The sequence below is a fragment of the Dama dama genome, chromosome 12 (assembly GCF_033118175.1).
Source record: "Dama dama isolate Ldn47 chromosome 12, ASM3311817v1, whole genome shotgun sequence".
NCBI classification, from domain to species: Eukaryota; Metazoa; Chordata; class Mammalia; order Artiodactyla; family Cervidae; genus Dama; species Dama dama.
In genome coordinates, this window is record NC_083692.1 from 32,960,952 (window position 1) to 32,986,356 (window position 25,405).

Here is a 25,405-nt window from a genome sequence, read left to right on the forward strand (position 1 = left end):
TGAGTGATTGGAAGATTGCTTTTGCTGATCTGGAACCAAAGAATTCTTTTAAAGGAGACAAGGACATTTTTATTACATCTCCAGTTAAGAAAGCACATGCTTATTAAGTGCCTGATCAATCTGCTTTGCAACACTGGCATTGGTTTACACTGGTGGCTATGGTAGAGTCTAACAATGGACAGGTTCATTGGCAACAATCCTATCAAGAGGCTGAATCTATTTCTCCAACTGTTGAATCTGGGCTAGCTTGGAACTTGCGTTGGTTAATAGAAATGGCAGAAGCAATATAGTGCCAATTCTGAGTCTGGTCCTCAAGAGGCCTTGCAAGCTTGACTTTATTCTTGGAACTTTTCTGTTATCTTGAATAAGCCTGGGCTCACCTGCTGGATGATGAGATGTGTGGCCCAGTAATCTCTGTCTCTCCATCCAGTAGATATGTGAGAGAGGTTATCCTAGACTATTCAGTCCCCAGCTGATCCACCTGTTGGGCACAAATGCATAAGTGGCCAAGATCAGCCAAGCATGGGCAAATCAGTAGGCCCACTCAGCTTATAAGAAGTAATAAATGGTTTTTATTTTAAGCCACTAGGGTTTGGGGTTGTTTGATGTGCAGTTGAGGCTAGACAGTAGTAGTGCAGTTTTGACATCCCTGCAGTGGATATGCAGGTACCAGTAGACTTCAGAGAAGAGTAGAAGGAAGGAAAGAAGGAAGGAAGGGGGTTAATGAAAAAGGAAGAGGAGTAACATGCACTCCTCAAAAGCTAATGTTGCTTTTGGTCCATGCTGGGTCTTCACTGCTGCAGGTGAGCTTTTCTCTAGTTGTGGTGAACAGGGGCTACCCTTCAGTCCTGTACGTGGGCTTCTCACTGCGGTGACCTCTCCCTCTGCAGAGCACAAGCTCTGGGTGTACAGGCTTCAGTAGCTGCAGCACATGGGCTTAGTTGCCCCGCCGCAAGTGGGATCTTCCCAGACCAGGGATAGAACCCACATCCCCTGCATTGAAAGGTAGATTTTTAACCACTGGACCACCAGGGAAATCCTAGATGATGATATTTTAAAATCTAAGTTAATGAAGAAATAAATAAACGGTCTTATGAACATTTTAATAGATTATACATAAAGGAGGAGAGTCAAGCCTCCTAATTAATTATGATTCCAAAAAGATTTGTCAAAACAAGCCAGTGATATTTATGGCAGTGAATTTTGACAATAATCAAGCCTATAATGAGAAAGTATATAATTTTGCTCATTTACCCATATCTATAGGCAACACAAACCTTTATTTACCCCTATCCCCACCACCCAAAAGATGAGGGCTGACAGTTTATTTATTTATCCCCACTCCTACAACTCAAAAGATACGGGGTAGCAGTTCAATTCAACTGACTGCCAAATTGGATAAATAACCAGATACTGATTATACCAGAAACAGAATTTAAACAGATTCCAGATAATAGACATCTTCTTGGGTTTAAATTTCATTTAACAGAGCCCTTGAGGGTTTCCCTGGTGGCTCGGGTAGTAAGGAATCTGCCTGCAATTCAGTAGACCTGGGTTTGATCCCTGGGTCAGGAAGATCCCCTAGAGGAGGGAATGGCAACCCACTCTAGTATTCTCGCCTGGAAAATATCCCATAGAGCCTTCCAGGCTACAGTCCATGGGGTCACAAAGCGTCAGACACAGCTGAATGACTAATACTTTCATTTTACTTGATGGACAGATATCTCTACCATCTGCTGAGCCCAGAGCTCAACTAGGGGAAGGTAAAAGACGAAAAAGAAATGAGCATGACTCGCCTGGGAGGGTGGAGGAGTGAAAGGCGCTGATAGGTCATCAGAAAGTAATGTAGGAGAAGGTGGCACCGAGCAGTATTGGGGAGAGGATTATGTGCTAGGCGTGGGGAGGACTGCCACCAACTTGCTGAGGAGCCTTTGAACCATTGATTTAGGCTCTCTGGTCTGTTTCCTCATGTATAAACTTTGCACTGAGCAAGTTGTTACATTTCTTGTCTTGAGATAAATTGTGTGTGTGTGTTTGTGTGTCTCTGTGTGTGCAGACTCAGTCGTGTCTGACTCTTTGCAACCCCATGGACTGTAGCCCGCCAGGCTTCTCTGTTCTTGGAATTTTCCAGGCAAGAATATTAGAGTGGGTTGCCATTTCCTACTCCAGGGGATCTTCCCAACCCAGGGATCAAACCCAGGTCTCTTGCGTCTCCAGCATTGACAGGTGTATTCTTTACGACTAGTGCCACCAAGAGAAGTTAGTCTTGTATGCCTAAGAGTATGCACCCTATGCCTTCAAGGAGGTGATCCTGATGACAGAGTTTCTTTATTATAATGATCCTTTTAGTCCTCAATGTGTTCTGATTATCTGGTGCGTTCACGCAGTTGTGAACAAAACTCAGTCCCTGCCTTTGAGGAACACAAGTGTACAGTGGAGAGGACCACACAGCTCTTCGCTGAACCCTTCAGGAAGCGGGAAGCCCAGAAGGGAAACTCCTTAAAAAATAGTTGAAGGATGAGTAGCACTAGTTAGGTGAAGTGACATTTGTCACAGCTATTCATGCATGAATGGTCTTATCACTTAGTTCTGCGACAAAGCTATGTATGCCCAGGAAACTGTACCGAGGGTACTTTATTAGCTTAGGAATTTGAAGATTTCAGGACTACCTTGAGATGTTTCAAAACTTTTTATGTACTTGTTGTCATGGAGCCTTGGAGCCTTGTTTTATTATTTATGAGAACATGGAGAGCCAGCAGACTTAGAGACCTTTAGTCAGTCTTCATCACATCCACTGCAAAGGAGATACTTGCGATTACTGCAGAGATTAATGTGCAGGCAGGCAGCCTTCTCCAACGTACTGCACAGAAATGCCCAGTCTCCCTGGAGAACAATGAGCCAAAATAGGTTTTAGGGTTGTGTGTGTGTGAGCGTGTGTGCGCGTTCATTTTAAGACAAGCAAAACCATTTTTGAGAAAATTTGGAAAGTGACAGACTTCTCCTAATCCTATGTCTCTAATGGTCACTTTTTTGCATTTTGAATATCCTGACAATGCTTTTCATAACAATACTAAAGCATGTTACTGAACTGATCATCCTTCGGCTCAAGATTGAGTGCTCGGACTGATTGGTCTATTTGGGGGCAAGAGGCTGGGAAGCAACAGCTTCTCAGTGCAGTCCCTAGCATGTTAGGATGGCCAAGGCATCTAAGGCGCCAGACTCAGTTCAGTCCTTTTTGAATAGAATGGAGAAGCATTTATAACCCAGCTCCAATCTACCACACTCACAGGTTTGCTCCATGTTGCATCTGAACCCTGCACTTACAGGTTGTACCTGCTTGATTTAAGCAGATGCACTTTCATGTGTCAGCATCAAGGAAGAAGCCCTGGGGCAGGAGGCTAGAGGTGCCTGGCTCTGGCAGGAGGTGAGACGCCATCAGGCTGTGTCTGTGTGAAGCTGATATGAATCCACACAGAGCTGGTCACTGCCAAGGTGAGGCAAGAGGAAGTGAATTAGAGTTTAAAGGGTATTTGATTCAATCTTTTTGCTTTTTCTTTCTGGTAAGTTAAGAGTGTCCTCCAATATCATCTGGGTAACTGGAGGAAAAAAGATGAATGTCAGTACTGATGATCTATGTTATATCAGGGTATTTGAAGAGCAAATTTTATTGATGAGTATCACTGACAATGAAAATAATGATGAAATCAAACCTTATAAACATATTCCTTGTAAATTAATATTTATTGAGGTTAAAAGCAAAGTTATTCCTGGTATTGCTTTTGAATATTTAAGATGTGGATGTATTGAACTGTGTGGATGTGTTCTGGGCTGTCTTTGTCTTATTTATGCTTTCTAAAGAGTTTTAAATTTTCTGTTCTCTCTGATTTTCTATACAACTCATCATGCTTCTTTCCAATAATTTACGATGTCTTTAGTATTGTTTACTGATAAATTGCCTCAGGAACCGGTGAAACTTAAAACATGCATAGTATGCCCTTAGAAAACAAAAGATACAGAGAATAAGATTTAGAAATTAAATGTAGTGTTTATGGAAGGATTCAAAATCCTCTTGACTTAAAGCTTTTAGTAACTTCACTTTTTGTGTGTCAGCATCATCTTGAATGTTGATATGGTCCTTATGCCAGAGAAAAGAGATAAATCCCAGTGCCTTGTATTACCTTTGGCTGATCATTCCAAACTAGAGTCAGCCACATAGCTCCCATACAACCACAAGGGGGCAAGAAGTGCCACCCTGTGGAATGCCTAAAATGGGGGAGAAACGTGAGTATTTGGCAAACAGTACCAATGACTACCACAGCAATTTGGCATTTTTAACAATGTTACAAAAGCTTTGTGTGATAGATAATGTACAGTAGGTTGGAGGCTGTTTTGTGTGATAAATAATATGCAGTAGGTTGGAAGTTGCAGCATGCATGGCATTTCTACATGTTTGAATTACAGAAAGTCTTGCATGTAAAAAAGCAGGTTTGAATGTGTAACCACTAAAACAGCTGTTTAAAAATGTTATAACAGTTTTTATTAGCTTCAAATTACTGTCAAGTTTACTCTGAGTGCCCATTCTCCATAAGAATAGTGGGAAATGCCATTTTCAGTATTACTGGGGCTCCCCTGCTGCAGGATTATATGGTCAGGGGAGATCTTTGGCTAAGCTGACCATCACCAACTATGAGGGAGTTGGTCTTCAGCCCTCTGGTCACTTTTGAGTTGTAGGCTATCAAGCCCATATTCCATCCTTCTCGGGACGATGGCTCTACTGCTCCTGGACTGAGCTTGGAGGCACCAGAATCTCTGCTGAGGCTGGGAAGTCCGGAGTTAATGGCCCAGCATCCTACCCTAGGACCTCTTTAAGGTTACTCCACTTTCTTGGGGCACTGTCATCAAGCAGGACTCTGATGCTTGGGGACCACCAGCTTTGTCCCTGTCTCACTCTGAAGCAAGCTCTCTGTGTCCTCTGGCCTTCTCAAAGGACAGGAAGAACTGCTAACCTTGAGCCTTTCTCTTTCTTCAAAGCACTGAAGTTCTGTAGCCCACCTCTCCATTGGTTCACAAGATCTGCCTCTTGTGATTATCATCATGGTTGGAAGGTTTGAAGGATAGTTGTAAAAACATGCAAAAACATGAACCCAGAGATTATCATACTAAGTGAACAGACAAAGACTAACATCATATGATATCACTTAGGTAGGTTCAATCCCTGGGTTGAGAAGATTTTCTGGAGAAGGCAATGGCAACCCACTCCAGTATTCTTGCCTGGAGAATTCCATGGACAGGGGAGTCTGGTGGGCTACAGTCCGTGGGGTCACAAAGAGTCAGACATGACTGAGCAACTAACACTATCACTTAGATGTGGAATCTAAAAAAAGATACAAATGAACTTATTTATAAAACAGAAAGAGGCTCACAGACATAGAAAACAAACTTATAGTTATCCAAACTGTTTCCTTCTCCAGGGGATCTTCCCAACCCAGGGATCGAACCCGGGTCACCTGCATTGCAGGCAGACACTTTACCGTCTGAGCCACGAGGGAAGCCCTATAGATAACCAATGAGGACCAATTGTATAGTACAGAAACTAGACTCAATATTTTGTAATAACCTATGTGCTGTGCTTAGTCACTCAGTTCTATATATATATATATATATAATATATATATTATATATATATATATATACACACACATACATGTATATACACACACATATACACATATATCTCACTGCTCTACACCTGAAACTAAAATGATATTATAAATCAACCATAGTTCAATTAAGAAAAAAAGCAATTGCCACAGAGAAGTTCTTATTATTGTGAGTGAACTGTGAATGAATTAACTTTGATAATAAATAATGGACAGAGCAGGGGAGGTGTTGGGAGAAGGAAATATGTCTTTACTGTTCACCTATTATGTGCCAGAACTTGATAAGATATTTTTATATGTTATCTGACTTAATCATCACAGCAACTACTAAGTAGAGAGTGCGAGCCCATTTTACAGAGAAAACTGAAGCTCAGACGGTTCTGTGTATGTATTCAACAAAACAATAATGTTAACTGGCATTTATTATCCTTATTGGGCTTCCCTGGTAGTTCAGCTGGTAAAAAGTCTGCTAGAAGTGCAGGAGACCCCAGTTCGATTCCTGGGTCGGGAAGATCCCCTGGAGAAGGCATAGGTTATCTACTCTAGTATTCTTGGGCTTTCCTGGTGGCTCAGATGGTAAAGAATTCACCTGTAATGTGGGAGATCTGGGTTTGACCCATGGGTTGGGAAGATACCCTGGAGGAGGACATGGCAACCCATCCCAGTTTTCTTGCCCGGAGAATCCCCATGGACAGAGGACCTGGTGGGATATAGTCCATGGGGTCACAAAGAATCAGACACGACTGAGCGACCAAGCACAGCGCAGCATGATGCTTTTTATATGCCAGCCACTGTTATCAACTCTTTATGGATGTAAACTCATATATTCTTCACAATAGTTCTATGAGGCAGGTACAGTATTCTTACCTTGTTGATGAGAAAATTGAGTCATAGAGTTTAAGAGACTAACTCAAAATCACTAGAAAATGATGAGGTCAGATTCGACCCCTGACAGTCTGGCTCTACCGACTATGCTCTAAAGCACTGTACTATATGGCTGAGAGGTAGGGAGGGAAGGAGAAAGGGAAGGAGGGAAGGATGGAGGGAGAAAGAGACAGAGTCAGAGACAGATAGACATAAACATCACCGGCCCCCTCCCCCCACCACAGACATAGACAAATTCTAAAATTTGAGTGCATTTGTTAAAATTTCTTAGGACATCTTCCAAAAGATTTCAGTGTATTTCCAAAAACAGTCCTGTGGGTGAAGCCTGGTACCAGAGGTCAATGATGAGTGGACCTTGCCCTGACTTCTTAGACAAATGCTGAGGGTTGGGCCCCCAAGCCCTTTCAGTCCCACCATCAGCTGAAAGGTCAATTAACAGTGCTGACCATTGCCTAAGAATGAATAGAAAGGCAGAGTCAGCATTGCAAGTGTGGGTCAGTTGATGATTTGCTGGTTAAATACTCAGAACTACTTTTCAGAAAATGGAATATGAAAACCACACTTTTTCTTCCCAGATGGGACTGCTGTCACCTGGTTGCCTAGACACCAGATTTTTCCTTTAATTGAAGTATACACCAGATGCTTTTACACACATACACCACGCAAACTGTAGGGTCAACTTTTTGTAAATAGCGCTGATGCCTGTACACGGCAACAGGGCCCTTGGGTATTAAAGCTTAAACATTCTTGGCTCTCCAAGCAGCCAAGTTACTCTTAGCTCAAAGAGGTAGGTACATTATATTAGTTTCTCAGAGGGAGAAAAATGACTGCTTTGCTTTCTTTCAGCATGTTTTATTGGTAACTCTGAATAATATATGGTCAAAAAGATTGACTGGTTCCTGCCATGAAAAGAGGGCCCCTGACTGCTAATCAGGGTAAGGGAGACTAGATTCCATGGATTTTATTTTACAAATCCTTCCAAAGTATAAAGGCTGATGTGATATTTTAACAATTTTATGATAGACCATTTATCTTGAATAGAATTTATGCCCAGTGGTCATATTTAGTTTTTAATGTTATTGTTTGGTATAGTTATTTTAGTGTCAGACACAAAGATCTTAACTATCATATGGATTACCTTACATATGATTTTTTATAGCATACATAGCCAAGTTATGTATATTCAGTTAATATAAATATCTAATCTAACTTGATCAGATCATCAAAATAAATATGGTCCAGATATCAAAATTCACTGGGAACATATGCCCTGCACTTAGTGCCCTAGAAATATTTTTGAAAAGGCAGAAATATCTTTGAAAAGGTGCATAGAAATCAAATTTTTGATGAGTTGTAAGTTGAGTTGTATGTAGTAAGGCTGAGTTGTGAGTTACTCAGAAAATTGACTTACTAGGGAAACTGGTTATGTGAAACTGGCTACTATAAGGAAATATTTTGTAAATCAAGGGTCTTCAGCATTTATTTGTTTAATTATGTCTTTCCTAAGCTTTTCAGAATAGATTTGTGGTATGCTGATAGTTCACATTTTGTAAATTTGAATTTGTGTATTGGGTTGTGGAAACCAGCAGGCGAACAAATGAAAATATTTTTAAAAATTCTCCTGTCAAAATAATTTCTATACATTTGAAAGGTTAAATCATTTTTTATGTACCAAAGAGTGCGTATCACTAGCAGTAATTTACTTTTTATTGTTGATCAATTTATAGTTGTAGGATTTTAATTCCATTTTAAAAAGTGTGTCTGAGATTATAGCACCTGCTTGCATTTACTGTTTTAGTCACCCTATTACAGATGATTATGGAGACATTTGTAAATGCTCTGCTGTTTTATTTTATTACACTTTCTTATTTTTTAAATTTTATTTATTTATTTATGGCTATGCTGGGTCTTTGTTGCTGCACGTGGGCTTTCTCTAGTTGTGGAGAATGGAAGGCTACTCTGTTGCAGTGTGCGGGCTTCTCATTGCAGTGGCTTCTCTTGTTGGGGAGCACACGCTCTAGGCACATGGGCTTCCATAGCTGTAGCACTTGAGCGCAGTAGTTGTGGTCCGTGGGCTTAGTTGCTCTGTGGCCTGTGGAATCTTTCTGGACCAGGGATTGAACCCATATCCTCTGCATTGACAGGTGGATTCTTAACCACTATGCCACTGGGAAAGTCTGCTCTGCTATTTTAAAATTAATTTCCAGGTCAACCGGAGAGTTTTTATAATTTCTTTAAGGAAATATGGACTCTTGTGGGTCTAATATTTACATTATTTAAATTTATGCTGAATTTGTTGTTTATATGAATGATGAGGTCTGGTTAAATACATTTCTACTTCTCTGGAAATTTCTGAAAACAAAGCAAAACTAAGAAGAAGGCAACAACTACACAATAAATGTAATTTAGAATTTAAATACATTAATTATGATAAATTATAACCATGAATAGGACAAAACCAGTTGTCTTTAAAGTCTATGCATATTCATATTCCTATTACATTAGGAGATTTTTGCTTCAATTTCTTAATTTCTCTCTTGTTGAATTTATGTATCAATATGCTAAGTATTATGATGTTATTAAATGCATATTAGAAGTAATATAGGGCTTCCCTGATAGCTCAGTTGGTTAAGAATCCACCTGCAAAGCAGGAGACCCCAGTTCAACTCCTGGGTCAGAGGCAAATTTATTTTATAGAAACTTCAAACCAGAGGAGCGTCTTACATTAACGTGGTCAACCCACTTACCATGTGCAGTGCACACGTTTTATATAAGGTGTGCCACAGAAATAAACATATTTCATTGGCCATATATAAAAGTAACAGAAGTGTGTTGAAAATTGCTTTGGGGTGGGGCAGGTGGTAGAGTGTAAAGGCTCAGTCCTTTCATTTCTGCTTTAAATAGTCAGCTCCCACTATTGCAGTAGAGTTGCTTTTTCCTTGAAGTTCATTTTGACCTTTTAATTCTTTCTACCCTTCCATTGTTCCTGGCCCAAGAAAGCAGGTGTGGGAGGAAATTGGTTTCTTTATGAACTCTCCTCCCAGCCACAATCATCTCAGATTCACTCCACTCTCAAGATGCTGTGATAGGCTTTGTGTCCACATGAAAACCCTTAACAATTGTGAGATTTAATTCTGTATTTTCACATGCTTCAAACTAATTCACCTTAAAAAAAAAAAGTTTGCCTATTTCTTCCCCCTTAAGGACCCACACACAGTGTGGGAAATGCTTGAAGGCAAAATGATGTGATAGGTTCCTTGGCGGTTTCTGAGGGGGCACTGAAATCAACTTGCTTTTGTCCTTTTTTTCCTCTAAGCTTTAGAAATGTGAAGTCTGGCAGAGGTGTCTTAAACTGGCTCTGGATGGCAGGTGGACATAATGACCTCTAAGCTGATTAGCTCACACCCCAGCCTCACTCCAAGGCACCCTTTAGGTTCTGGGATGAAACTTTCAGGATTATTTTTTAGGAGTCTGTGACCGCCAGCTGTGAATAGAAGAATCATTCTACTGCTCACGGACTCTAACCTGGTGGCTGTCTAGCCAAAGCAGAAAAGTCACACCTGAGGGGAGGGGTTCATTCTGAACACACAGCTTCAAGGACGTTCTACACCCAAGTGGAAGGTCTGTGGATTGTAGCTAAAACTTTCACCCTCCCAGAGATATTTACGGTTTGAAGGGCTTACCCCTGATGTTTTGGCAATAAGAAGAAAATCATTTCTCCTCGGGGCATTTGGAATGGGCAAAATAAACATGCTGTGCACAGCTGCGGCTTCCAAGCCTTTGATGATTTCCCTGGGAGGCTGAAGGGTCCGGCCGGGTACCGACTGTTAGACTTGGAAGCTTCAGCTCTTACAGTCTTTGTGTCCAAGTTACCTGAATAATCACTCCAAGCATCACCTGCTGGGGCCTCATTTTTTTATTTCTTAAAAAAAAAAAAAGGCTTTCCGTCGTCTAGGCAATCGGAGGAAACTGATTAACGCCTGGGGAAGCTTGCAGATCAGCAGACCCCTGGTGGTGCAGACGCCCAGCTCAGGCGAAGCCCCGGGGGCGTCCCCAAGGTGTCATCTCCCCGAGCGACAGTGCACACCTCTCACATTAACAGCCCTTGGTTCCTCTCGGGTCTCTCCCACCCCCGGCCCTCCTCCTCGAGCCCTTGCCACCATCTCACCTTCTCTCCTCCCACGCCCTGGACCAAGCATCCCTTCTGTCAGGTGGGGTTGGGGGATGTTTACTCTTCCCGGAAGGGGGCAAAAGGGTTAATGATGAGAGTCCGCGCAGGTGGGGCCGCCCCCGGCCGCGGTGGGCGTCGGAGGTGAGGGGGCGCTGTTCAGGCGGGAGAGCCGCTAGGCTGACGGAGAGGCCGGCCTGAGTGGGGGCCGCTCCGCCGCCGCCGCCGCCGCCGCTGTGATGCGAAGCCGGTGTTGCGCCGGGCGGTGGAGTCAGAGCCCGGGCGCGGGAGCACGAGCTGCAACATCAGCACCCGCGGCGGCGGCGACACCTGCACCAGCTCTCGGGCCCCGCGCTGCGCTCTCCGCCCCGCCGCGCCCGGGGCCGCCGCCCCGTACTCTCTATGGATGTCAAGGCGGCCCCCAACGGGGTGGCCACCATCGAGGACCGCATCCTGCGGATCACCGGCTACTATGGCTATTACCCGGGTTACTCCAGTCAGAAAAGTAAGACGCCGCGGGCGCTGCCTGGCTCCAGACGCCGCAGGGGGTAGGATGCGGGAGGGCGCGCCGTCCGGACACCTGCAGCCCTGCTGGCGTGGCTACCGCGGATCTCCGGGCGGTGGGGCCACCCTGGCTGAAAGTATGTCTGCTGTCCTCGGTGCTGAACCGTGAGCGAGAACGGTGTCCGGACTGTTGGCGCCTAGGAGTTTGGAAATAGTGGCAGCCTTAGGGGCAGAAGCGCAGAGGCAACCCGGTGAGCGCTCCTGACAGCCGTCTGCCGGCTCAGCCCCGGCGTACTTACGGCAGAGGAGGCTAATATGGCTGTTTACTTAGCGAAAGTCAGCCCTTGGGGCTGCACTCCCCCAAAGTCCCTACTGGGTACAGGCTGCGGGCTGGGCGCTGGGGCTGCCGGCTGGATAGGCTCGGGGGTGGGGCTGGCGGAGAAGGCCGACCCAGACGTGGGTCCCGACGCCGATGGGCCAGGCTGTTCACTCCGGGCTGTTGAAACGTTGCCAGCGCGGGAATTACTCCTGTTAAGATGTCTTTTGGGAGGTTCTCCACCTTGGGTAGAGAAAGAGCCTCTTCAGGTCTCCGAGTTTGTGATCTTGGAGCCAGAGACCCGTGAAAAGACTGGGGGCTGGGGTGGATGAGAGGGGGAGGCGCGATCGGGCCCCCGGCCAGCCCCGAATGCCCGCCGCACGTCGCGGCTGCCTCTGAGCAGCGGCAGATTGCTCCATGGCTTCTGGCTTTCTTCCGGCTAAGCGAGGTCCTGTGGTGCGGATGCTTTCACGTTTCTGGAGCAGTTTTGCAGGGAGGGCGCTGAGGTGCGCTCTCTGTTCTGTCCCTCTCCCCCAACACACAAACCCACTGGCTGTATTTGCTGGGATTAGTTCTGCCAGTGACCCAAGTGAACCTCGTTTTTTTCTCTGAATTGAGGGAGAGTAGCTGCGGCTTAATTCCCATGCAGGTGGGATTTCACTTTTTTCTTTATCAACGCATTTCTGTCGCAATAGATGGAGCATAACTGATGTTTTTGCTGTTATGTTTAACCAGAAGCCTTGGAAGCTCATAGATGCGTTTCTGATTGGTATATTTTCTGAGACACTTGAGGTACAATCAGCGTTACAGTTTCTCTGAAGGGAGTAGACCCTATCACATAGAGGGAAAATCAACTTTTTCTCGGTAACTCCCCCCTCCCGGCCCCCCCCTCACTATGCTCCATCTCTCTTGAGCTTTCCTGCATGGACTGTCCTTACACAGATATTTTCTAGTTTAATATTTCATTTGGTTTCAGGAAAGGCCTAGCTGATTTGTATGGTCTCTATCTAGCTGTTTTTAGCATTAGAGGCTTACATTATTCATTTCCCATACAAAAGTAATTATATAGTGTTAGAATTTTCTAGAAGGAAAATAACATGCTGTGGAATGCAGTTTGAAGTCTTTGTACTATAGACTCAGAACTTTTTTTCCCCATTGGCAAAGGCTTTCTTTTTTAACCCTAGAAACTTAAGCAAAAGCACTAGTATACCACATGGAGATTACTTAGATTTCACCTTTGAATATTTTAATTAGGAACCATGGGATTTTGGTTGCTTAGAGAATGTAGACGCCCTCTGTGAGATTACAAGACTCAGGGTAGTATATTATTATAGCTTTTATAACAATGGAACTGTGGTTAATAAAGAACAAACTAAAAAGAATACTGGAAAAATGATATTTTAAACAGAGATATGTTCATATTATCTTTTTGTACTTGCTGAAATAGCTACACGTTTCATTTGCCATACAAGAACTGGACAAAAAGAGGGAAGAGCATTGGTTAAGACAATAACTGAGGCTAAAAGGGATAAAGATGCATTTGGTATAGTTATTTGTGATGGGCTAACTTCAGGCCAGCATTCAAACAGTGAAGACAGAGAATCTCAAAAGGACAGAGAATTATATGACTGTCAAATAACTTTCAGAATGTTTAAGCTTTCAGAGGTAGAAGGAGATTGCCATTTTGCAGAGTGAAAGGCTAGGAGAAGAGAGAGCTGGAAGAGGGCCAGGCAGCTGAGCACCATGAAATAAATAATCGTGCCCTTAATGCAGGCTTCAACTAGTAAACAAACACATTGAGGCAAACCAGTACAAGATGGGCAACTGATTTAGCTGTTACCAGGAATGAGCAATAACTTAGGAGAAGTCTGGAAAGATATAGTTAAGAAAAGCCTGTGGTGAGGAATATGTAACACGTGAAGGTGAGGTGACTTTCTCATTTTTTTATGGTCATGTCTGAGGCCTTAAGGATGGGATGATCTCTTAATGTTAGTGCCATTTACTTTTCTAGAGGTAGGTAGAGACTCATCTCTGACAATATGCATGAATGACCAGCCTCATGGTCATGCATCCTCCTGGCATTCCTGTCAACCAGGAAGATGAGAAACTTGTTGTTGTTCAGCCACTAAGTCGTGTCCTCTTTGTGACCACATGGACTGCAGCACGCCAGACTTCCCTGTCCTTCACCAACTCCCAGAGCATGCTCAAATTCATGTTCACCCAGTCGGTGATGCCATCCATCCTCTGTCGTCCCCTTCTCCTCCTGCCTTCAATCTTTTCCAGCATCAGGGTCTTTTCCAATGAGTCAGTTCCTTGCATCAGGTGGCCAAAGTATTGGAGCTTCAGCTTCAGCATCAGTCCTTCCAGTGAATATTCAGGGTTGATTTCTTTTAAGATTGATTTGTTGGATCTCCTTGCAGTCCAAGGGACTCTCAGTCTTCTCTTGTACCACAGTTCAAAAGCATTAATTCTTTGGTGCTCAGCCTTCTTTATGGTCCAACTCTCACATCTATACATGACTACTGGAAAAACCATAGGTTTGACTATACAGACCTTTGTTGGCAAAGTAATGTCTCTGCTTTTTAATGTGCTGTCTAGGTTTGTCATAACTTTTCTTCCAAGGAGCAAGCATATTTTAATTTCATGTCTGCAGTCACTATCCACAGTAATTTTTGAGCCCAGGAAAATAAAATCTGTCATTGCTTCCACTTTTTCCCTTTCTTTTTGCCATGAGGTGATGGGATTGGATGCCATGATCTTAGTTTTTTTAATGTTGAGTTTAGGCCAGCTTTTTCACTCTCACCTTTCACCTTCATCAAGAGGCTCTTTAGTTCTTCTTTGCTTTCAGCCATTAGAGTGGTATCTGCATATCTGAGTTTATTGATATTTCTCCCAGCAATATCAATTTTCATTCTAGCTTGATAACTGGGTTCAGAACAAATTCTAGTAGTCAGGCTGATACAAAAAAGAAAGAAATGTATGTGTACATAATTATGTATTTAAAAGATATATATAATATGCATAAGATATACATAAATATGTATAAAAGATATACATGCATTGTGTATGAAAGATATATATAATCACCTCTGTATCTATAAATTTAGATAGTTGGATGGGTACATAGGTGATTAAAGCATTTGTCTAACCTCAAGTTATGGTCTGGTAGGCGAAACAGATTCACTCATTCAACAGGTGCTAAATGAGCACCTCCTATGTTCCAGGAATACACCTGTGAACAGAGCAGAGAAACGTATTTCCCTTTTTAAAGCTTAAGTTCTAGTGGGAAGAAACAGACAATAATAAACAAACATATACATACATAAATAAAGTTTTATATTGCAAGGTGATAGCTGCTTTAACAAAAGTATCAGAAGAGTTAAAAGGATAAAGGATTGTGGAAGTTTTAAATAGATCGGGCAGGTGAAACCTCACTGAGAAGGTCCCTATTGAGAAAAGACCTGAAAGATGTGAAGGAGTTTGCTGTGTAGACATGGGGAGGAATCTGCTCAGGCAAAAGGAACAGCCTGTGCAAAGCTCTGAGGCAGAGCCTGCTGAGCCTGCTAGAGGAGGAGTGAGGAGGTCTCCTGCATGACTGGAGTGGGGTAAAGAATTGGGCAAGTGGTTGGAGATGAGGTCACTGTGGATACAGGGACTCACAGAAAGTAGCGTCTTACAGGCCATTGTAAGTCCTTTGGTTTATTCTCTGAATGAAATTGGGAGCCTTTGTAGGAGTTTTAATGGTTTTAACAGAGGAGGGATGAGACTTGACTTACATTTCAAAAGGATCAAGTTGACTGCTCTACTGGAGCAGAGGTGGAAGCAGAGAGGCTAGCTGGTATATATCACTGTGATAACCAAGGTGGGAGATGATAGTGGCTTGAACAAGAGGGTTAGTAGTAGCAGTGGTGAGAGGTGGTCAGATTCTCTTTATATTTGAAGTTAGATTGTCTGTATTTAAATGCTCTATTTGAATAGGGTTTCCTGATAATTGGATATGGTATCTACATGAAAGAAAGGAGTAAAAACTGATCCCATCTTTTCTGGTTTGACCAAGTTTGAGTTGCCAATGGCTGAAGTGTGGCAAGCTTCAAGGTAGAGAAGTTTAGGGTTTCAAGGGATAAGGATAACATTTTGGAAAGGAAATGTAATTGGAGTTGCAAAATAATCCTGGAGTTCAGAGGAGTTGTCTGACTAGAGATATAAATTAGAGATTTTCCAGTATTTGGGTGTTATTCATAGTCTAACACTAAAGAGATCTTCAAGAAGTCAATGTATATAGAGAAGAGAAGAGGAGCAAGGACTGAACTCTGGGGCACTGAGACATTAAGAGGGTGAGGAGAAGGGCATGTGATACCCTGGAAGGCAGAGAAGAGTTTCAGAGGGAAGAGATTAGCTGAATCCAGTGCTGCTGAAAGGCCAAGTAAAATGAAAACTGGTAACTGACCATGAATTTGGTGACCGGTCATCATTAGCTACCTTGACAGGAACAGATAAGATAGCATAAGATGGATTAGAATGTGCTTAAGCAAGAATTGGGCTTCCAGCAGTTAAGAATCTGCCTGTCAATGCAGGAAAAGAGTTTGATCCCTGGGTTGGGAAGATCCCCTGGAGGAGGACATGGCAACCCATTCCAGTATACTTTCTGGAAAGTCACATGGACAGAAGAGCCTGGAGGGCTACAGTCCATAGGGTCACAAAAATCTTGGGCCTGACTGAACAACAGCAAACAAGAATTGGAGGAATTGGAAACGTGAGTATAGACAACTCTTCAGTAATTTTTGTGCAAAGGGGAGCAGAGGAAATGGGAGTAGTGGTGAGGTTATGAAAGTTTCTTTTTATTTTAAAGATGGCTGGCAGTAGCAGCATGTTTGCAAGCCCCTGAGAATGATTCAATAGAGAAAGAAATATCAGTGATATTGGAGAGATAGGGTACCAAATCTAGTGTACAAAGGAAGGAATATTGCTTTAGACAGGAACATGGATATAGGGCAAGGGTATGGATAAAGGGTTTGGAAGGTGGATAACTGAGATGGTGGGAGTCTGCTGAGGTTCTCTTCTGATTGCTTTCATTTTCTCCAAATAGAAAGCAAGGTCATCAACTGAGAGTGAGGATAGAGGAGGAGGTGGTAGATGTTGGAGGAGAGAGAATGTATAAATAGTTTGAGAGGGAGAGTGAACAGTCTGAGGAAGTACAGTAAGGTTGTCTGGCTGCCTTAAAGGGCACATTTAGTTTCTGGTCACATATTTAAAGTGAGATCAGTCAGTAGATTGTTATGATCATTGACACAGTGGAGGCATGGAGCAAGTGAAGAGAAGGATTTAACAGGAGTTACAGATTATCCAGTGGGTGTAATAAAATAATAGTAGCAAGGGAGTTTTGAATGTATACAAGAAAGGAATTATAATGAATGGCCATAGCATTTAAAGCTGGTGAGTACAGAAGAGAGAAAATTGAGATGACTAGGGAGAGTGGAAAGTTGGTAGGATCAATGGATTGGAAATCTCAGTGGGATCAGAGGCTAGTGGATGTTATCTGGCAGATAAGAGGTGGTAATCAGAGAGGGTTGTATGGCTGTAAGAAGTCATTCATTCCATAAGTCAAGTCAAAGGATAAATTCATTTATTTTACTGTATCCTATTATCGATATCTTTGAGCTGAGTCTTCTTTATGTGTTGGTATGAGGAGGCAGTGTGTTATTGTGCAGTGAATTAAACTCTAGGGGTTTGGAAATTTATTCTTGTTAAACTTGCCAGTAACTAGGCCTTGAGACCTGGGTATCTCTTTGTGGCCAACAGTTTCCTTTCTTAAAAAAAAAAAAAAGAAAGAAATAGGGGAGGGGATAGAAGTCACTTTTTTAAAAGAAACTTTTAATTTTATATTGGAATATAGCTGGAATATAGTTAATTGTCACAACAATTAACAATGTTGTGACAGTTTCAGGTGGATAGTAAAGGCACTCAGCCATACATATACATGTATCTGTTCTCCCCGAAATTCCCCTCCCAGCCAGGCTACCACATAACGTTGAGCAGAGTTCCCTGTGCTATACAGTAGGTCCTTGTTGGTTATCCATTTTAAATATAGCAGTGTGTACATGTCCACCTCACACTCCCTAACTATGTCTTCCCTTCATCCTTCCTCCCTGATAACCATAAGTTCATTTGCTAACTCTGTGAGTGTTTCTGTTTTATAAATAAGTTCATTTGTTTTTTTTGGTTGTTGTTGTTGAAGGTTCTGCATATAAGGGATGTCCTATAGTATTTTTCCTTCTCCGTCTGAGAAGTCACTGCCTTAGAGCAGCCATGCAGTAGGCTGGCTTTGACAGCTTTCAGAAAAGCCCCAACTTCCATGAAGGACTCTATCTCAGTAAATTCTAGTTTGTTTACTTTGCCTCTCCACACTCCATTTTCCATTTCAGATGGTGGCCAGTGACCTCTCTTTGCCTTTTGTACTTGCCAGCTTTCTGTTATTTCCTATCAGTAGCAGCAAATTTATAGTAAAACTTCTTGTCCTTGCTCTGATGCCAGCCCTGACCATCCCATTTCCAAAAAGAACTCTACTAACTTCTGGCTCTTCTGGCTCTCTGAATTCTCCAACTTGTGCTATGACTTAGCATTTCCCAAGGTGCCAGCCTCAGCTCTCTCCTCCTCACTTTACCTTCACAGAGCAAGCTTATTCAGTTTCATGGCTTCACTATCTTCTATATGTCTCTATTTCTAGGTACACTTTTTCTAAGCCTAGCCCCATATTTCAACTTTCTACTAGAATTCTTACCTGAATGTCCTCCAGGCATGTCACACATAAAACTAAATTCATCATTCTGTCCTTAAAATGTGCCTTTAGCTTATTATGTTCTTTAAGCTTCCAATATCTGCATCTAACCAATTGCCCAGAAACCTGGAGTTATGCTCAAACTCTGCCCTTCCCCCTTTCCTTATATTCAGTTAACAAGTTCTATCTATTTTACCCCAAATACGTATTTCCATCCCTGTTATCAACTGCCTTAATTCTACCTGTCATATCTTTCACCCAGTCTCAAATCCTTTTAATCCAGTATGCGCACCTTAACAACATTGAATTCTGTAAAGATGCAAATCTTCCTCTCATGTCCCTGATCAAATGCCTGAAATAAACCTCCATTTTCTGTAGGACAGTGTCCAAATTCTTTAGCATGCCACAATCTGAGTCCAGCTTACACTGTTCTATTTTAGCACACATTTCCCCCTCTAATTGCCAAAGTAATGCAGACTTAATGCAGAAAATCTGGAAGGCAGAGAAACAAAGAGAGATTAAAACAAAATCACTCATCATTCCACCACCCAGAGGTGATGAGTGCTAACATTTTGGCTAACACTATCCTTAGAGTCTCTTTTATATCCATAGACACGTGCAAATGCTGTTTATTTTGTACTGAGCATTTCTGTCACTGGTTTATAGGTTTTAATAACTGAAATTTAATGTATGCATAGTCTTCAATGTATTTAAACACCTTAATCTACTTACATTGTTTAATTTTTTGTCCAATTTTTCTTTTTTAATTTCATATCTCACTTGTCCTCCACAAACCTGCTAATAGTCTCATCAAGCAGCTCATCGTTTTTAATAACATTCTAATCCCCATGTTCTTCCAGTCCTCAGTGTCTTTTTATACTATGGCATGAATGGCTTTCTCTTTTCATGTCTCCTTCTTCACTCTCTGAAAAGCTCCTATTTATCTTTCGAGGCTGAGTTTAAAAGCTCTGTCCTCTGTGAAGCTCCCTGATTGCCCCAGGCTGGGTTGATCCTCCTCTGGGCTCTTGTAATACTGTGTATTCACCTCTGCTCCAGCGTTTAGCACACTATTTTGGGCTGTTTACTTTTCATAAGACTGTCTCACCACAGAGCTTGGGGAAGGCAGGGACTTATCTGTCTTTATTTTTGTCTTAGACAACATGAAAGTGTACTAGAGTACATTCTGGGTGCTCAATAAAGTTTATTGTAGTAATGAATGAATGGTTATAGTTTCTGTTGAAGAAATTGGAGAGTTAATTCTTTTCACATAGAAAAAGAAAGAGTACATGGTGGTGGTGATTGAAGGGAAAGAAAAAACTCACCAGCTATGAATGAATTAAACAGATGTGCCTACTCAGAGAGTGAGTACACACAAATGGTATTTTGTGATCACTTAACCTTGCGTCCTTACTGCCTTTATAATGTTCTCTGTACTTGAATGGGGAGAAAGCAATCTTTAAATATAAAATAGTATAAAGTTATTACAACTATAAGAAATAAAATGTGGTCCATCCCCCCTTGTGAAGTGATTACTGTTAGTCTTTGTAGTATGATGTTTTAAATCACAAACCAGAGTTTTTAATTATAAAAGTAGTATTAATAACTTAGCACTTCAGCACTCTAACTGGCATAAGTTATAAAATTGTCTCTTACTAGTGAAGTGAATGCAATAATTATTTCTCCCAGTTCAGAGTCTGTTTATACCTCAATAATAAGCGTTATGTTTCTTTGTATATGATAGGGTAGTGTTTTTGTGAAAAGTTACATTGATATGAAGAAAGAAGTCTATAGTTTTAAACCATAACTTATAAGGGCTGTGTTGATACTGAATATCACTGTAGATGTCATTGTTGTATAATGTAATTTCTGCAATGTTTATTCTGATATGTATTTTTCATTTAAAATATAAATTTACACAGAAACTCTATTTGTATTATAAAATACTACTGCCATTAATAGCTAACACGTGGGTTTGACATTAAGTGTCAGATATACTTTCTTTAGAAAGCCCACCTAAGACCTGTTTGAAGCCAAAAAGTCTAATGCAACGATCACATGACCGTTCTCTTCTACCCGTTAGACTTTTAAACTTGCATAAGTAACTTCTCAAATCAACAGCTTGCTCCCGTAAAATGGAAATAATAATAATTGTTTCATAGGTCATTGGGAAGGTTATGTAAGATAACATATATAAAAGCCTTGCACAATGCCTAGTTCAATATAAGGAAGCTGTTATGATCATGGAGGAAACCAGTAGAATCAACTTCATGATTTCAAAAAGTCTTGCTCACTTTTTTCTTGTAAATAAATGCTTCACCACTCATATTTTTCTCCTATCCAATGTTGTAGTTTGAATTGTTAATGAAAATTGTGTTATAGCAATGTTAAGGATAATTTACAAATTATCCAAGTTTGCAATGTGTTTTATTTTTGGAGATTGCCTTCTGTTTTTTTACCTGGATCACCTCTGGGAATAGTTTAAAATGGGTTGGAGCCTTTTGTGATGAGATTATTTCCATGGGGCCAATCCAAAATAGATGAGAAAAATCTAGGGCTTACAGGTGACAGGATGGGTCTGCATGTCTGGAGATGCAGATACTCAAACACCAAAGTAGAGAGGAGTGTAGGAATTGGGGATGGGAAGTGGAAGAGTGGTGTGGGAGACTGGCAGAGAGGAAGGATGAAATCTCAGCTAAAAATGAGTAGCATGGGATGAGGTGGGATTATGTAGGATTGGGCTGGCAGATAGGTGGAGAAGAAGTGAAAATGTGTAGTGTTAGTCACTCAGTTGTGTCCGACTCTTTGGACCCCATCAGGCTCCTCTGTCCATGGGATTCTCCGGGCAAGAATACTGGGGTTGGCTGCCATTCTCTCTCCAGGGGATCTTCCCCACCCAGAGATCAAACCCCAGTGTGATCTGGGATTTGCCATCTGTGCCACCAAGAAAGCCTGGAGAAAAGAAGCCTGAGGATTACTGGGGACTAGTCTGTTGGAAATTTCATTGTTGTTTTTACATGTGGAGTCTTAAAGGGACAGTTGCTTTTTGGTCTATTTATATAGTGGCGAACATTACAGATACAGTCTTTCAAGTTCCACTTTTTAAAAGACATCATTATGTTATAAACACAGTTACATAGTCTTTGAAGTTACAATTCTGTTCTGAAGTATTTAACTACTTAAAGACACAGAAGAATATAGAGGAAAAGGAAAATAATCCTGTCACCCTAACATGACTACTGTTATTTTGGTTGACTTTCTTCCAATCTTCAAAATGCATATAGGGCTTCAAATCTTGATTTATTGACAAATATAAACTATAGTAAAGTCATAATTCTGATATATACAGTTTTGTGTCCTGCTTCTTTCTTACTTGACATTTTAGGGTAAGCATTTTTCATTTCATTGCATGTGCCTGCTTGGAGAGGCTGGAATTAGATTCCCTTTCAGAGATCTTGGCTTAAAAAATTTGGGCAAGCTGATTCTCGGTTCTTTGAGACTAGATGAAATGGAGAAACTTGAAGTGTTAGAGAGGGCTTGTGTGACTTCTCATCACAGGATTCCACTTGAACTGGCTTAGGTAAAAATGGAAGGGATTGAAATGATACTGGGAGTCTTCCATGGATTTTAAGGGCTAGGGTAAGGTGGGGTAAGGGCTTCCCTTATCCTGGTGACTCAGTGGTAAAGAATCTGGCCGCAGTGCAGGAGACCTGGATTTGATCCCTGGGTTGGGAAGGTCTCCTGGAGGAGGGCATGGCAACCCACTCCAGTACTCTTGTCTGGAGAATTCCATGGACGGACGAGCCTGGCGGGCTACGGTCCACAGGGTTGCACAGAGTTGGACACGACTGAAGCAGCTAAGCAGCAGCAGCAAGGTGGGATAGATGTCAGGCCCCTGAGTGTTGTTGTAGGGAAAATAGGAAGCCCTCCTTCTCTGCCTTTCATTTCTTTCCTTTTTTTTTCCTTTTCCTGGCACATGTTCTCCATGCTTGTCTCTTGCTGCAGGCTGGCTTTCTCTATTCCTTGTCCAAATGGTTGAAAATAGCCTCTGCAAGCAGTTCCAGTGTTTATATGTCCTCTATTCAAGAGAGAAGACAGACTGAGCAAGAATCTCTGACTTCTAAAACCAGATTCCCAGGGACAGGGACTCTTTGGCCTAATTTGTGTCAGGTGTGCACTCTTGATTGTCTTGACTGTGGTCATCCGGGGCAGGGTCAATCTCTGCCGTCCTGACTGCCAGAGGCTTTCTGTTGTAATCCTACTGACTGTAGGGCAAGAGGTAGTTTCCAGAGAAAAGAAGTGTTTGTCTGGAGAGTCAGCTTAATAGCATTTTGGTTCACAGAGCTTTGCATAGAGAAGTTTTTCATTTTAAATTATAGGCTTCAATCAAGATCCAATCTTTTCTATTTTCTAGTTTTGATAGTCCTTAGAATGTGCCTACATAATACTTAGTGAGGTTATAGATAGTGTATTCCTACAAACTGAGAAAATCCAAGTGTTTGTTTAGAGTATAAGTCCCTAGGGGGTTCTGTTTAAAAGTACTCAACCAGCGCTGCTGACTGCTTATTAAGTTTTATTGAAGTGCTGCTGGTTATATCAAATTTGGAAGATGTTTTTCTTTTTCTCGGTCAGATAGGGCAAAACACCAGTTCCTTCAGACTTAAGGTATAGTAACTGAAGGTGACATTTAACATTGTATATTTTAGGGAATGAAAATTACACTATTCTGCAGTCTGGGAATTTCTATATTTAGTTCTGCGTTAATGCCAAGATGGCACTGCTGCTGCTGCCGCTGCTAAGTCGCTTCAGTCATGTCCAACTCTGTGCGACCCCATAGACGGCAGCCCAACAGGCTCCTCCGTCCATGGGATTCTCCAGGCAAGAGTACTGGAGTGGGTTGCCATTGTCTTCTCCGCAAGATGGCACTGGTGGAGGTCAATAATGGTTTTATGGTCCTGGAAACTGGACGTACAAGAATTCTTTATCTCTTGTGAAGCTTAGGTTCTAAGGGTGTTAGAGTTTGCATGTTTTTGCTGCTGATGCCTTGCTCCAAGTCATGCATATGTATCTTGCATTTTTGCTTCACACCCACATTTAATATAGGCGTCCAAGAGGAAAGATCCAGGTCAAGTGAGCTGGGAACCATTTGGAGCACCATCTCCCCTGGAGCTATGGTGGCAGATGAAGAAATGAATTATTTCCCAGAGACAGTCTAGAACAAATACATTTAATATTTAGAAGCTATGAATTTTTAATTTCCCTGTAATTAAAAAAAAATAGGGAGGGCCTCAAATGTAGCCTCTTGCTTTCTCCTTTCTTGTCCACATCCACAGACCAGTCATTGTGATCTTTTAGAAGCTCTGATTGGATCATGCCATTCCTCCGGTTAAAGTCTGCCATGGCTTCTCATATTTCTTTGGAAAACTATAAAAGCCTAAACCGGGCCTCCAGGGTCCTCACGTGGTTGGGTTCTTCCAACGGCACCACTTTCCATGTACTGTTGATGGTTTGGTCATACTGGCACGCTCTCCAGGTCCTTTCCTTCCTCCAGACTGAGGCACAAGCACATCCCTCTTCCTAGTGCGGTTACCTGGCTGACTCCCCATCATCATTCAGGTCTGTCGTAAGTGCTCCTGCCTCAGGGACGCCTTTGCAGCTCTGCACCTTTCTCATCTCATGTACTTTTCCTTTACCGCACTTACTGCAAACTTTGCTTACAGTTCATGGTGAGTCTTGTGACTGTTCAGTTTCTTTCCTGCCCGCTCACTCTCTTAGCTCCACAAAGGAAGGGCTGAATCTGTTTAGGTCAGCACTAGGTACTCATCATAGAAGACCTGGATATTTCATAAATATTTGCTGAGTGATTAATTCTTGTTAAAAATTTGGAGCGGACTTCAGTTCAGTTCAGTCGCTCAGTCGTGTCCGACTCTTTGTGACCCCATGAACCACAGCACGCCAGGCTTCCCTGTCCATCACCAACACACGGAGCCTGCTCCAACTCATGTCCATTGCATTTGTGATACCAACCATCTCATCCTCTGTCATCCCCTTTTCCTCCCACCTTCAATCTTTCCCAGCGTCAGGGTCTGTTCCAATGAGTCAGTTCTTCACATCAGGTGGCCAAAGTATTGGAGTTTCAGCTTCAGCATCAGTCCTTCCAATGAATATTCAGGACTGATTTCCTTTAGGATGGACTGGTTGGATCTCCTTGCAGTCCAAGGGACTCTCAAGAGTCTTTACCAACACCACAGTTCAAAAACATCAATTTTTTGGCATTCAGCCTTCTTTATGGTCCAACTCTCACATCCATACATGACTATTGGAAAAACCATAGCCTTGACTAGACGGACCTTTGTTAGCAAAGTAATGTCTCTGCTTTTTAATATGCTGTCTAGGTTGGTCATACTTGTCTTCCAAGGAGCAAGCATCTTTTAATTTCATGGCTGCAATTACCATCTGCAGTGATTATGGAGCCCAAGAAAATAAAGTCTCTGTTTCCCCATCTATTTGCCATGAAGTGATGGGACTGGATGCCACAATCTTAGTTGTCTGAATTTTGAGCTTTAAGCCAACTTTTTCACTCTCCTCTTTCACTTTCATCAAGAGACTTTAGTTCTTCTTTGCTTTCTGCTATAAGGGTGGTGTCATCTGCATATCAGGTTACTGGTATTTCTCCTGGGAATCTTGATTCCAGTTTGTAAGTCATCCAGCCTGGCATTTTGCATGATATACTCTGCATATAAGTTAAATAAGCAGGGTGACAATATACAGCCTTGACCTATTCCTTTCCCTATTTGGAACCAGTCTGTTGTTACATGTCCAGTTCTAACTGTTGCTTCATGACCTGCATACGGATTTCTCAGGAGATGGGTCAGGTGATCTGGTGTTCCCATCTCTTTAAAAATTTTCCACAGTTTGTTGTGATCCACACAAAGGCTTATGCATAATCAATGAAGCAAAAGGAGCAGACTTAAAAACATTTCTTTGGAATAATTTTAGACTTACAGAAAAGTTGTAAAGATAATTCACAATGTTCCTGTGTACCCCTCACCCAGTTTCCCCTGTTATTATCATTTTATATTACTAATGTGTATTTGTCA

The 25,405-nt window shown here is 42.0% G+C and overlaps 1 protein-coding gene across 1 annotated transcript in view; it reads left to right on the forward strand.

Moving 5' to 3' along the window:
- The first annotated feature begins 11,115 nt into the window (after positions 1-11,115).
- Positions 11,116-25,405, forward strand: part of SLC35F4 (solute carrier family 35 member F4) — a 265,300-nt gene continuing 251,010 nt past the window's right edge. The window contains exon 1 of the mRNA XM_061158368.1: positions 11,116-11,218. Coding sequence (XP_061014351.1) covers positions 11,116-11,218 — 103 coding nt within the window. The remainder of the gene's footprint in view (positions 11,219-25,405) is intronic.